This window comes from Chiloscyllium plagiosum, chromosome 2 (assembly GCF_004010195.1).
Source record: "Chiloscyllium plagiosum isolate BGI_BamShark_2017 chromosome 2, ASM401019v2, whole genome shotgun sequence".
NCBI lineage: Eukaryota > Metazoa > Chordata > Chondrichthyes > Orectolobiformes > Hemiscylliidae > Chiloscyllium > Chiloscyllium plagiosum.
The window spans coordinates 74,036,655-74,051,252 of NC_057711.1; the positions used below are offsets into that span (position 1 = coordinate 74,036,655).

Sequence of the window (14,598 nt, forward strand, 5' to 3'; positions counted from 1 at the left end):
ACGACATCATTGCCTTCCCTTACTGATTGATGTTTTGAGGCCTTTGTGACTAATGAATAAGTTGGTGAACTGTTAGTTGACACCAGGGTCCCTTTCAAGATGTTTGCCATTTTGAAAGTGTAAAGTTAGGTGGTCTACGCTTATCAATGGTCTCCAGCAGCTTGCTTAAAGAGAATATTTAACCTGGGACAAAAAATAAAAAAATTACATTGTGGAGGGTTGAATGGATGCTGAAAATAGAGCAGCAATTACTAAAACTTTCAATTCTATTAAGTGCAAACCACACACACGTGTCATATAAATAATTTCAAACTTTTCATCCATCTTAGCTGACAGCAATTAGGGAAGCCTTTAATTATTACTCACCTCAATCTCTCCATCTTTCATTTACATCTCCAATTCCTCCTCCTCTCTTTCTGGTATTCATACTTATTGAGATAACTTAACTAAATTGTGTGCTTAACTAAGAGGTAATTAAGAAAGGGAGGTAAAAGTTATAACAAAATGCAATAATTACAGTTTTGAATTTCTGTAAAGCTGTACACTTCAGAATGTGGAATGTCTTATTAATGTAATTACTAATTAAAAGCCTTAATCATGGCAATATCATGTTTGGATGGTTGTTCCTTGAAATTTTCCTCATGGTAATACATTGCATCCACTCTGACCTATGTAAAAGTATAATCTGCTGATTTGGAATGAGACTACTGAATTAAAATGGTGGGCACGGTGGCTCTGTGGTTAGCACTGCTGCCTCACAGCACCAGGTACCAGGTTTGATTCCCACCTCAGATGACTGTCTGTGTGGAGTTTGCACATTCTCCCCGTGTCTGCATGAGTTTCCTCCCACAATCCAAAGATATGCAGGCCAGGTGAATTGGCCATGGTAAATTACCCATAGTGTAAGTTATTAGTTAGGGGTAAATGTAGGTTGGGGCAATGGGTCTGGATGGATTACTCTTCGGAGGGACTTGTTGGGCCGAAGGGCCTGTTGTCATTCTGTAGGGAATCTAATCAAAATGGATTTTGTATAATTTTTACCCTCTTCCTCTCCTTAGAGTGTTAATATAAACTGTAGGATTACTAATACTGAGAAGCCAGACATTTGGCAAAGAAACCAGATTGGACTGATCTAATTCCCACGTGATTTTTGTTTGCAGAGGTTGCGTAGAGACCTGAAAGTTATTTCCTGTCTCTGCACAGACCTTCAAAGAGTTCACTGCAGCCAGCTCCAGTTTTTGTATGCCCTGTAACATCTGGGAGTTGATTGGCTCATCATAGCCTGCAGTGCTTAGTCAATCAGAAAGAAGGCTAGTCATAAATGACCTCACTGGGTGTGGTAACAGTATAAATACAACCTCAAACAGCTAGCCTGTTTTATTTGTGATTTTCTCCATTCCTGAAGGGGTGTTTTAAGTTTACAGGATTAAATAAGCAGTTGGTAAGCATTAACTGTCTACATTATAGCCTTGTTTTGATTTGAGCCTAAAGCTCTTAAGTATTAAAATGCTGGCAGTGTTTAGTCTTTTGTAGTCTGATTTTGTTTTTGTCCTACTGTCACCTGCAAGGGTATTATTTTAATTTAAGCTTGAAACTAAATGTTTCTTACAGGGGCTTGTGCAAAAGATCTGTTTTGACTATGCTGTCAACTTTTCCTGTATGTTTAAGTGATTTGCAGGGTTTTTTTCCCTGTGAACTCCATCTTTTAGTTATTTGAGATTATTCGAATGTTTAGTTGAAAACTGGATTACTACAATGAAGAGCAGAATAATACCAGGTTTGGGGTGGGATAAGGAATGTTGTATGACAAGATTTTAAGCATATTCTTTGAATCTGGACTTAATTTTCTTTGTCACTTACGTGATCTGAACCCTTTCAATGCTGTGCTGAAAGAAACCTCTCCTATAGAGTAGTGTTTTCCCCTCAAACCAGGAGCATTAATGAAGGCACCTTCTGTTTCAAAGATGCTGGGTTGGTTTGAACAGCTGGCTTGCTGCCTATTCCAACTGAAGCAAACCATGGAATCTCATGCAAAAGTGTATTTATTACTAGTGAGCTGGATCTCCTCCCAATTTAGATTTCAACTTAAGTATTTATGGAAGGTGGAATACAAGTTTTTAAAATTAATTTGTCTTACATAACTCAGTTGCTGAGTGTTTTTAAATGCAAGTTTATTGGCCTCAAGCAATCAACTGTGTACTTTTCATATGGCGTTGACTGACTAGTTTCTGCAAACTTTGTTTAATTCCCACAAATTTTTAAGTCTCTGTCCTGCACAGTATACTGTCATGACTTGGGTGTTCCTCACTATTCCTTTATCCATTCTGCGTCACAAGTCTGGCACTCCTACCTAATAGCATTGTGGGAGTTTATCTATGACACAGTACAGATGTTAAGGAATGCCCATTACCATCACCTCAAGGACATTGGAGATGTATAATGTTAATCTGGTTTTGCTGGCTATGCACTCGTGAGCTTTTAAAAGCAATAGTATTTTATCTAATCTTGCTGCAATGTTTATCTATGTATTTTGGACTTGTATTCAAATCTACAGAAACTGTAAAGATTTGAAATTCATGACTTAAAACAAATTCTTCCTAATCAATGTAATATGTTGTAACTTGTTTAAATTGGATCTAGTGACAAAAGCAGTTATAGATGTGATGTTAACTTAACAAGTAGTGTTTTTAAAGCCCACTAAAACAAAGTAATGGTTAGCCATTCTGTATGGTTATGCTGATCTCCACCTCTCATTGGTAATCATTACCACCCCCAGTCAACAAGAACAGCTTCTATTTATTGACTTTGAGAACCATAAGATGAATGGCTTGTCATAACTTTGTTTGCGTCAGTCGAGTAAACGTGCCATCTATTTTAGCCCCACTTTCCAACACCTGGTCCACAGACATGTAGGTTACAATAATTTGGGTGAGGATCCAGGTTCCCTTTTAGTTTTTTGTGGTTGAAGCAAGAACAAACCTGGATGATGAATTCTGGATATGCATCATTCTCTGGAATGTTGGGAGATATTAAAATTTGAGAATGTAGAACCCAAAACTGGAGTGCACATATTTCAGAATGTTGTAACAAATAAGAGGCTACTGAAGAATTTAAATTATTTTAGCATATTAAAATTGAACTGTTACTCAACTGGTAACTAGTGGAGATAGTTGAGCACAAGGTGATGGGTGAATGGGATTTAATGAGTTGAAACATGGAGTGTTTTAAGTAACACTTGAGTTTAGAGGAAGGAATGTATCAAATGGACCATTTCAGTCTCCTGTCTTCTCTACCATTTGATGAGCTTCAATATTATTACCCTGCACGATGTCTGTATCTCTAATTTGGATTATTTCCAGAAACTAATCTAACTCATGAATGCATTTTGAGCTTTCACAGCCCTTTGGCATCGAGAATTCCTAAGTTTCACTTCCATCTAAGGTTGGTGGTAGATCATTACAATCATTGCTTTGGTATAGAAAAACATGACATGAGCAGAATTTCCTCCGATAAGATGAGGCAGACAATAAGCATTGCAGTATTAGAAGGTAAAGGCAGTCTTGGTGGCAATACAGGTATGATTGATACTTCATCTGTTAAGAATGTCAGTTTACAAATTATAAACCACAGCCACCAGGCAGGGTGATGGTGTTAGTGAGGGAATGAAAGTTGTGACGATTGCTAGAATCATAAAATCTGTTTGCTTGGTACTGGATGTTGAAACAAGTTATTTTAGACTGTTGAGGGGATGGAGTGAGATGATGATTTGGGTAAAGGTGGGTATTGTATATCAAAGTTGCCACCTTAAAAGAGCTTTGAGGAGAAGAAACAAACCATTGAGAATTTCAGTTGTGCTTTGTGCATATACTGTATATTTAATACAGTCCTGGAGTGTGGAAAAGGTAAGATTTGCAACCCTTGAAGTAAGCAAACTTTTCTCTATTCTCTGAAATGGTGGTTGACACATGCACACCTTTTAAAGATTGTGATCCTGGTTTGAAGTGTTCAGCCAAGGGAAACCATCTCAATGCAGTGTCTACCCTCTTTAGCCCCTCTGCATTTGTTTCACAAGAATATTTTAAATTCAACTGCAGAGACTGCACCTGTAGGACAATCCCTTATTTCCTGGAATAGTCCTAATGAAACCTGCTGGAGAAACTCAGCAGATCTGGCATCCTCTTTCAGGAGAAAAACTTTCAGGTTTGATTATGGCTCTTCAGGGTTCTGTGCAGGTCCTATTGGACTTGCAAGTTGCAACATGCTCTACGCTCATGACAGATGCTGAGTTCCTCTAGAAGATGTTTGCTTTCATAGTTCCAATGAACTTTTGCACTCCCACCTAGGTAGTTTTTGAACATTACTCCAGTTGTGATCCTGCCAATGTCCTTAAAGATAGTGTTACTCATACTCCATTCCTCTGGTTTTATTGATAGGCTGCAGATACTGCAATGCAAGCTAGCTGTTGTGTATAATGACACAGTTTCTGAATACCATCAAATCAGTCTCTTTTTTTTTGCCAGAAACTGAACTTGTTCAGCCATGAATCCTTCTTCAAAAAGAACACACCAATGACTGCAGAGTTCTGCAGAGAGTAGCTTGCCTCATCCTCACCACCCCACCAACCCTCAATCCCTCAAACAAATCTGCCCAAGTATAAGGCATATGCTTTGGGGTATGATTTGAATACTCCTCACTGCCTGAGTGTAGTTCCAGTCGCAAAGCTCAACCGCATCCTGGATCAAACGGTCTGACTGGTTGACTCCTTGCCCCTCAAGCATAGCCTTCGACATTCACTCCCTCATTCGTAACACAACCAGCACGGCATTATCTGCAATATGTACTGTAGCAACTCTCCAGGGCTCCTTCAACAGTAAATCCATGACCTCTACTACCTAGAAGGACAAGCGGGTGCACTGGAACATCACAAGCTGCAGGTTGCTCCAAGTCTCTCAGCTATCATAACTTGGCACTATATAACTCTTAATTCTTGGGTCAATATACTGGAACTTCCTACTCCTTGGAGGCTGCTTCTACATCAAGGATGGCAGTGGTTCAAGAAGGCACCACCACCTTGAGTTTTTAAAGATCAGCAATAAATGTTGGCCTAAATGCACCATCCTCAATGTCTATTAAATCTTTTTGTACTTCACTTTTTTAATGATTTTTGCCTTCTTAACAAAGGCCTGTTGGCTTACAGGATAGAGTCCAGCAATCTTAAACTTCCAAGAGTCATGAATGATCACTGCCATGTATTTCATATCCAGGGTAACACGACACATGTGTGGTTCAAGAATTGCAGACTTCCACTTTTAGTTCTTGGCAGTTTACGTATGTGTAAGTAATGAACAATAGTAGAACAGCTACTAGGCAACACCTTATGTGGCATGACTTATCTAAAGAATTTAGGTGGAAGTGAGCCATTTGCCCCATTGGGGTCTGTTGTCCCTTTTATCATGAGTGCAGTCACTCATTTTTAACACGCTGGCAATAAATGTTTTTGGCTAGAATGTCAACAATGGAGACAATTATTTAAATCCCTGGTTTCTAAATGAAAGACTTAATTTGCCTTGTCCAATGCCTTCAAATTTGGTCAACATTACACCTGCGATACAATCTGACACAGGTGGAAAAGTGAGGAGGATACAAACAGCTGAGAGTGATATAAGTCAGCAAACAGTTAACAAACATTAGGTGGGAAAACAAAGTTTTCTTTGAGCAAGAAAGAGCTGTATATAAATGGAGAAGCTGCAACATAAGGGAGTTGTGTGTAATTTTGCATAAAACACAAAGCTAGCACATTGGTGCAGCAGGTAAACTGGGAGGCTGGAATATTGGCCCTCTTATTTTAAGGGGTTTAAGTTTAATTTGAAAGGTCTTACTGCATTTATACAAGGTGCTGGTGAGACCACATCTGGAGTATGGAGCAATTTTGGTCTCCTTCTTCTTTAAGAAAATATTATTTCATTGGAGGCACTTCAGCGCAAGTTTATTAGGATGATTCCATGTATGGAGGGACTCTTGTGAGCAAAGCCTGAACAGATTGGGTCTCTACTTGATTTCAAAAGAATGAGAAGTGATCTCATTGAAATGTAAAGCATTCTTAGGGGCTTGATATGGTGATTGCTGAGGATGTTTCCCTTCATGGGAAAGTCTAGAACCAGGGAGTGTAGTCTCAGAATAAAGAGATGCCAATTTAAGACTGAAGAATTTTTTTGAAGGTTGAGTGTTTGGAATTCCCTGCCATGGAGCTGTGGGGCATGAATGGACTTTTAAAACTTCACTTAAATTCAAGTTTGTTTCAATGTTTTTTATTCTTCATTAAAATACTCATACAGCAATACTCATAATTTTCTGCTAGGGTAGAATTGACAGATAATTGAATTTCACTAATGGTGGTTACACTTAAGTAAAATTTTCTTCCAATGTTGGTGCACTTTATGGGGTGGCATGGTGGCTTAGTGGTTAGCACTGCTGCCTCACAGCACCAGGGTCCCAGGTTCAATTCCAGCCTCAGGCGACTGTAGAGTTTGAACATTCTTCATTTGTCTGAGAGTTTTCTCTGGGTGCTCTGGTTTCCTCCCATAGTCCAAAGATGTGCAGGTCAGGTGAATTGGCCATGCTAAATTGCCCATTGTTAGGTGCATTAATCAGAGGGAAATGGGCCTGGGTGGATTGCCCTTCAGGGGTCAGTGTGAACTGGTTGGGCCAAAGGGCCTGTTTCCATACTGTAGGGAATCTAATCTAATTTTAGCCAGCTGTGGCTTTTTAGCCATCTTTAACCTCTTAAGGCTGAAAGTGGCACTTGTTAGGATCAAATGGAGTATAAAAATCCTCTGAACTGCAGCTATCAAAGAACTGCCATTCAAGTGAACTCTTTACCTCTTATCTCTTCAGGTGGGAAGTTAAAAGATTCCCATGAGACTGTGAAGTGCAGTTGAGTTAATCCAAATGAGTCATTTTGCTTCCAGTTTAATGCTTTTTAGTTAATTGCTGAATTCCCTACACAACTAAAGGCCTCAAATCTCCTGATCTGGGGTGACAGAAGCTTCACCATCTTGGTGGCTAGTGTCAGCTTTAATCTGAGAATAGAATGAGCTGGCTTGTGCACAAACATGTACACATTTTATACAAATGTACTTGAGCAAGATGGCATACTTATGGGTGTGTGTAGTTGGCACTAATTTTGAGTGATTGTTCAAAACATTTTATTTTTCATTGGGGTACTGACTTGTGTACTACTTCAGCTAGTTAACAGTTAAACCCTCCAACCACTACAACTGAGGGTAGCTTTTGATAAATCTCTCTCATCATGAATGTATTTCAATTTGGACAGTTATTAAAAATGACAAATTATTTTGGGTTTTTTTTTGGCAGGCCTGATAAAATGGCATCTAACCTCGTCAGTATATTCCTGCAGCAAGCAATGCAATCTAATGTAAGTTTTTTTTGATACTTTTTTTGAATCCTCTTTTACAATTGCTTTTAGTATCCTTTTATGCACCAGGAGCAGTAAGATTTATGCTATCACTGGGTAAGTTCACGAATTGTGAATGGGACAGACCAAATAGCTGCTAAGTTTTAGGGAAGACTTTCTGATTTTTAAACTTTGCTATATGTACTTTGTTTTATTATGTACCTATCATTTTGCTAACCCCAAACATTGGAAAAATACTGCAGACCACAAAGTCTCTCTCTTTAGGATGAGGGTCAAAGCATAATTTTTTTTTTTCTAGCTTTCTCTTATATCTGCTGAGTCATACACTTTGAATTAACTTTTTTTTTCTATCTAATGGAACTTTAATTTCTAATTGGAAGGTTTTTTTGAAAACTGTGAAAAGGTTAACAGGCAGCCAACTGAACAAACCATTGTTATCATTACTACCACAAGTCAGATTCCAGAACTAAGTCTGGTTTGAAGGATTATATTGTTTTTACATTCATGTGATGTTTGTCAATAAGGCATTGTCTCATTTTTGTTAATGATACAAATTTCTGGATTAAAAACCATACTAAGCTGTCTAAATATAGGTGTTTAGGAAGATCAAAAACCACCAGAAAGTACTAACCTTCCTGATATTACAGACTACAGTACAAAGAAAGTTGTGCTCCATATACAGCTTGCAATACTATGTAACTGAGTCCCAGTCTATCCTCAAACCCTCCTATCCTGGCAACATCCTGTATTTCATGACACTCAGCAAAATGTTTTCCCCAGTGAATAAAGGGATTCTATCTAAAGGATGGACCACCTGCAGTGGTCAAAAAATAATATATACAGTGATAAGAACTGGCAGCAGATAAGGGGGAAAATTGATCTTATGAAACTAAATGGACAAGTCTGAAAATGACCAGTTTCTATGACTTAAAGTCTGTGGAGTGGAACTTTTGGAAGATGTAACTGGGGAATTAACATATATATTTGAGTAAAAGTCAACTTTAAGATATTTTTAGAGCTGAAATTAGGGGGTCGACTATTACATGAGTATTGTTTTTGAGGGGATAAAATTTATACTTGGCATGAATCAAAAAATGGACAAATGAGCCAGATGTCTATATAAATAAACAACAGAAGGAGAAGGAATTATGGCTGCTATTGAATATTTATCTACAAAATAACTGTCTCCATTTTGCCTGCTACAGTAGAATGGTAATGTCATACTGTATTCCAGTTACCAGTGCTATAAAGTGCATGTAGGTCTACACATTCCATATATATTCAAGTAATAGTTGAATATTTTTTGGCTACTTTTTATGGTTAAATTTACGGGGCTGTCTATTGCAGGGATACTTCATTAGAGGGGCTGAAATTCAAGTTCGTCAAAATTCATACCATACTATTAGCAGAAGCCAAAGTGATGTGTAAATGAATAAAGGAAAAAAAAATGCAATTACAGTAATTCTGAACTCTTGGAGTGGAGTGTGACAGCTGGTGGACTGGAAGACCTGATATGGAGTAGTATGGCCAGCAGACTGGAAAGCCAGAGTGGAGTGCAACAGGCAGGCACACTGACTCAAAATGTTGACCTGCTATCTGAAGAACTAGGGTCAAATTTTACATGGAGTATATGGAAAAGTCCAGATTTTGACCAAAAATAGGAGGTTGCCTTTTACATCAAATTATACTACTGTATATACAGTAACAACAATGGGGACCAATTGAAGATTTAAAATTGTTTTAATGGTAACAAATGCTTCTTCCTCCTCCCACCTCTCCTCCCCACCTCTCTCTGTCCCTCCGCCTTTTCTTCCCCTCCTACCCCACTGTTTCTTTCTGTCTCTCTTCTACCACCTCCCCCGCACCCCTCCCCCCACCATCCCTGGAATAATATACATAAGGTGTTAATGGAGGGGTGGGGGAGAATCTTGAATCTATTATGAGGGGGCAAAGTATTTGATAAACTAATGGGACTACAAGCAGACATCCCTCGGACTAGATAACCACTTGTATCCTAGACGTAGTGGAGATATTGGGCAAAATATTCAGAACTCGCAGGATTCCAATAGTTTAGAAAATGTTCTTTGGGGGTAGAATGTGCAGTTGCCAACGGGGAACTAGTAGACTGAATATTTTCTGGAAATTCAAAGGTGCCACCTGAGATTCTTGAACAAGAAAAGATGTTGGACATCTTCAATTCTTCCTTCCATGATCAAACTGTGGTATTTACTGCCAAAGATGTTTCTCTTTTTTGTTTTCCCCCTAGATTCTACACCATTTCTGGCCTATGTGCCTCATGGTTCTGGCTTATTCAACAAGAGAAAACACTCCCTGCATCTTCTGTCTAGTTCTATTAATTGTGTCCATCCAATTTCCTCTCTCTCCTGAACTTTGACTGGGCCTGTATTTGCTAATCTCTCCTCATGACAATTCCTGATACCAGTCTAGTGAACTATTGCTGCACTGTATGGTCACTATATGCTCTTTTTGGAGGGAAGACCAGAACTGTGTACAATACTGAGGCCCTGTATAACTGCAGCAAGCTAGCCATATTTTTATCTTTTAATCCCCTTGCTATGAAGGTACTCTCCTTTTCTAATTGCTTGTTCTATCTGCTTGTTTACTTTCATTGGTTTTCAAGGACATTTAGAGCCCTTTGTGCAGCCATGGTTTCCCACATGAGTTGGTATATGAATATATTGTGGATATATGCCAAGTGTTTGCCCGTGCACAAATTGGCTAGATTGCTCTGAATTCTACTTGTATCCTCATGGTCAATCCCACAAAAGACAGTTGAATTAAAAAAGAAATTTAAGTTGGAAAGATGTAACTAGTCCATGGCCACAAGAATCAGTCCTAGGACTGCAACTATTTATTGCTTACATTCTTCCTTGGGAGTAAAATTACTGTATCCATATGCTGATGAACAAATAAGTGGGAGGGAATGTTGAGGAGGACAGTGGAATCTGCAAGGGACTATAGATGGATTGAGTGGGCAAAAACTTGGCAGTTATTAATGTAGGAAAGTGAATTTATACAATTAGGTGGGATGAATCAAAAAGCAGATTTTATTTAAATAGACTAAAAATCTGGCTGTCTGTAAATATTACCATACAGGCATGTAGGTTATGGCAAATTAATTTTTGGCCCTTGTTTTAGATGGATTGGGAGTTTAAAAAGGACATGTGTTGCTACACTGTATAGGATGCTGGTTGTTTTTCCACACGTACCTAAACAGTGAAAAGCTGAGTCTTGTGCAATTTTGGTCCCTGCTTTGGGGGAAAAAGTACAAAGGCTATTGAAGATTCACTAGGGTGATTCCTAGAATGAAGGGGTTGACTGTTTAAGAACAGCTTAACAGGTGTGACCTTTGAGTTTAGAAAAATGAAGGTGATCATTCCTACATTAAGATTTCCTAAATTAAAATCCCTCTGCCCAATTGTTTTGCCTACTTAGTCAACCCATCCCTATGACATTGCAGATTCATTGTCACCTTCACGTTTCCTCTCTCTTTCCTCATTGGAGGGCCTAACTGCTCAAGAAACTTCAATATGACAGCGTCTGTGGAAAAAGCAGAGTTAATGTTTCAAATCTAATGACCTTCATTTTTTTTTTTCACCCGTGTTGGGTGATTCTGGATTCCTTTGTACTTTCAAGTTATAGTCAGGAATTCTGGAAGAGAATTTCATTATTTCCAAGCTTAATTGGTTGGCAACACATTGTCAAAGCACTTGAAGGCTTAGTGTGTGTGTGTATATATATATGAATTTGATTAGAGATCAATATTTACATAGTTCAGAAATGTCAAATCTCAATCTGGGTTTAGATCCTAAATTTCTAATTGAACTGCCACAAAATTCCATTATTCCCCTAAACACAATGTTTTCTCCTTGGTTTCCCTAAAGTTAACACTAACCCTTGAAGGGGCAGTAGACTCAATACCGACTATTTTCTCTCCATAGATGCTGCCAGCCCTGTTGAGTTTCTCTAGCATTTTGTCTGATCTGTTCTGTTTACTTCAGGGAAGCAGGCCTACTGCTCAATCTTGGGGAGTATTCAATGCTTAAGTTCTTATATTTGTATCTCAGGCTTGAAATTTGGAAGGCAGAGCATGACTGCTTCTCAATTACTATAGTTACATTTTGCATATGTTACTACTTTGTGCACTACACACAACCTTTGACCATTTCAATGTTTCATAGGAAAATAACAAGCCATGGATATCTTCCTTTGCCTAGATTTTCTCTTGTCCCAGTGACCCTTAAGCTGCTTAATTCTAATTGTGCATAACCATGTTTGGGCATATGCATTTGGAATTAACAGCTGCCTCTGATACAACACCCAGCTTGAGTGCTTCCCATGTATTCATCCAGTCAGTGATGTAATCTGCCTGACTACATCAGGGGACTAGTTCCTGATTCTTTACATTGAGTTAAGTGTGGTGTCATTGGGAGAAAGTAGTGTACAAAGTTTTGATGAATAACAAATAAAACTCAGAACAAATATCAATTCTTCTCGAAGCTGGTACGAGCAAAGATGGATCCTTACCCTCCCTTGATTTCTAAAGTTTAAGTTGCTTAGTTATCATGGGTTCACCATATTTTATTCTGAGTTGCATTGTCCTCTAAATGGGCAAGCCAGGCTTTGTAGAACTGTCTGCAAAGTAACTTTTTGACTTCAACTTTTTTACATAAATGTTTTCATTCTGTGCAAATAAATGAATTGTTTGCCATTTTGGATATCTTCATGTATCAGTTTTCAGTGGTTGGAAAGTGATGAAAGCAAGATATCACTTCACTTTAGCCCAAATTTAGAAATGGAGCTAATAGACATAAACCTGCCATTTAGATGGAAAGACTTTGCCACCCCTGACACCTGCAGTGTTGACGAGCATAAGCATGCTAACAGGTGCACAGCCAATTTCAATCTCTTCCATGCCATAAGCTAACAACATTTGCCCTCTATCTTATGAACTGATAAACTAGTGAAATCTTTTTGTGAAATATCATGTTACCCCCTATAATTGGATCTTCCTAGAAATGTTACCTTTTTCTGGGCTTGAGTAGAAGCCAAACAATCTGCCTTGGGTAACTATATTGTTCAATGTAATCTGAATTCTGACCTAGTTTGGGAAAGAGAATGCAAGTATATAACAAATTTTGTTTTTATGTACACTATATTAAACAGCAAATTAATAGATATTGTAGATATTTTTGATTATGAAATCATTTTCCTTTCTTTCCTTCCTCATTCTTCTCCGCTCAGTACCCTTCCCCCAGTGGACCAACAGTTACTCCATTTCCTAACTTTGACGCAAGTGCTGATGCTGCTGCATTAGATAATGCACTCCAGGCAAAAGGTAAGCAATAAATTTCCTATTTCTCTTCCAGGGCAGAGTTTTTGGTAACATGCTAAAATTAGCTGTCATTAATTCAATTGCTGTTGATCTGAATATTTAATTCTACGTAGCATGTTTAGAGTTAGTTTTAATAGCTGAAACCTGGGAACCCATTGAGTGAACACTTGAAATTGCATGTTCCAGGGACAAATGCAATACTTCACACTCATTGATCATGGTTTCCATTTCTAAACCAAAGGAACTTTCTCCCAAGCCCAGCAGATGTGTCTGCTTTAATAAAGGGCCAATGTTCCCAACAACACACGGAATGGGTTTATTTTGTACTTTATATTTCTGTAACCAGTCTATCTAATGTTTTATAGATGAATGGGAATGGCTGACTTTTTTTCTTTTGTTTCTTTTTCTAGGTGTGGATGAAGAAACCATTATAAACATCCTGACATCCCGCAGCAACTGGCAGCGTCAACAAATAGCAGCTGAATATCAACGAAGTGTAGGGGAGGTCAGCTCTGCAATGTCATGTTTTTCTCTAGCATTGGAAATGTTGAATAAGTTGTTCTTGTGCTTGGAAAAGCTAACTCTTGAAACCAGTATTTTGATTCCTTAAATTGTTTGACATGTCTAAATTTTATTTTTTTGAATGATATTTATTTTAATTATTTTTATTTCTGTAGCAACTGACAAAGGTCTTGAACAGGAAACTGTCTGATAAACTGGAGACTGTGGTCCTTGGCCTGATGAGAACACCTGCTCAATTTGACGCCAATCAGCTACGTGATGCTATTCGGGTATTTTTTTTTTTAAATAAAGCAACTTCTTAGCCATTGGGACAGTAATCTTGGAGTGAATCGGGGAATAAGTGAGCAAATTGAATTCCCAGATTTGTACCCTCTGTGCACTTAAGCAGTAAATATCATGGAAGCAGAAGTTGCTGAAACACTTGTAAAATGCAAACTATAAATTGTGTGATTCATCTCGCAAATTTAGAGGATTGCAGCAGAAAAGTTGTTATAGCTTGATGCCAAGTTTGTGTGCTCAAACAGCATTGTGCTGAATCTCAATGGTTACAGTGCCCAAGGCCTTTCACCCTTCCATTGTGGGACCATGCTGGCTTACTGGGAGAGAAATTCATCTAGTGCTATCCACTAATTCCTCCTTAGCTGCGTGCACTTTTTTAAAATCTTTGTTTTCAGATAATCCAATCCCTCTTAAATGTCATAATTGAATCTGTCTTCCTTGGGGTCCTGCAATTCAGGACAGCCATCAATCTTTTGACATTCATGGTATTGACATGGACCATGACCTTGGGTTGTTCTTCCAATCCCTACCCTGGGCAGCTGTGTCACTCCCAGTGTTATGGACTGTGTATTTTCCCTGAAGACCAATAGCCAGTAGTACCCAAAATGGAATTTTAGGTGGTATCAGATGTTTCCTCAGTGCTGTCTGCTTGGTGCTCTTATTCTGTCTGACCATCCTTTCTGCCTTTTTAAATCTTTACCTGCACATCCCACTGTACATGGTTTCCATAAACGTCTCTGCCTTGAGGTGGCTCCAGCTGCTGTTCCAGATCCCAAATATGATTTTACTGTCTCTATAGATAGACACACTCCCTGAAAACATTGGCCACCCCTGGTCTCGTCCCTGACTTCCCCACTGCACTAGACCAAGCTGCCATTGCCATGACTTCTCCTTTAAATTGCATTTTGTTTAGTTCCTTTGTATGTACAGGACATTACCTCACTTCTACTTTAAGAGCTTTGGCTAACCTCAACCAGTTTTACTCAGCTTGGACACTTAATATTCA

General features: G+C 38.5%; 1 protein-coding gene across 1 annotated transcript in view; it reads left to right on the forward strand.

Moving 5' to 3' along the window:
- The first annotated feature begins 1,335 nt into the window (after positions 1-1,335).
- anxa1a (annexin A1a) overlaps positions 1,336-14,598 on the forward strand; it is a 32,914-nt gene continuing 19,651 nt past the window's right edge. The window contains exons 1-5 of the mRNA XM_043712125.1: positions 1,336-1,441; positions 7,375-7,435; positions 12,701-12,794; positions 13,202-13,296; positions 13,469-13,582. Of these exons, the coding sequence (XP_043568060.1) occupies positions 7,385-7,435; positions 12,701-12,794; positions 13,202-13,296; positions 13,469-13,582 (354 nt within the window). The 5' untranslated portion in view covers positions 1,336-1,441; positions 7,375-7,384. The remainder of the gene's footprint in view (positions 1,442-7,374; positions 7,436-12,700; positions 12,795-13,201; positions 13,297-13,468; positions 13,583-14,598) is intronic.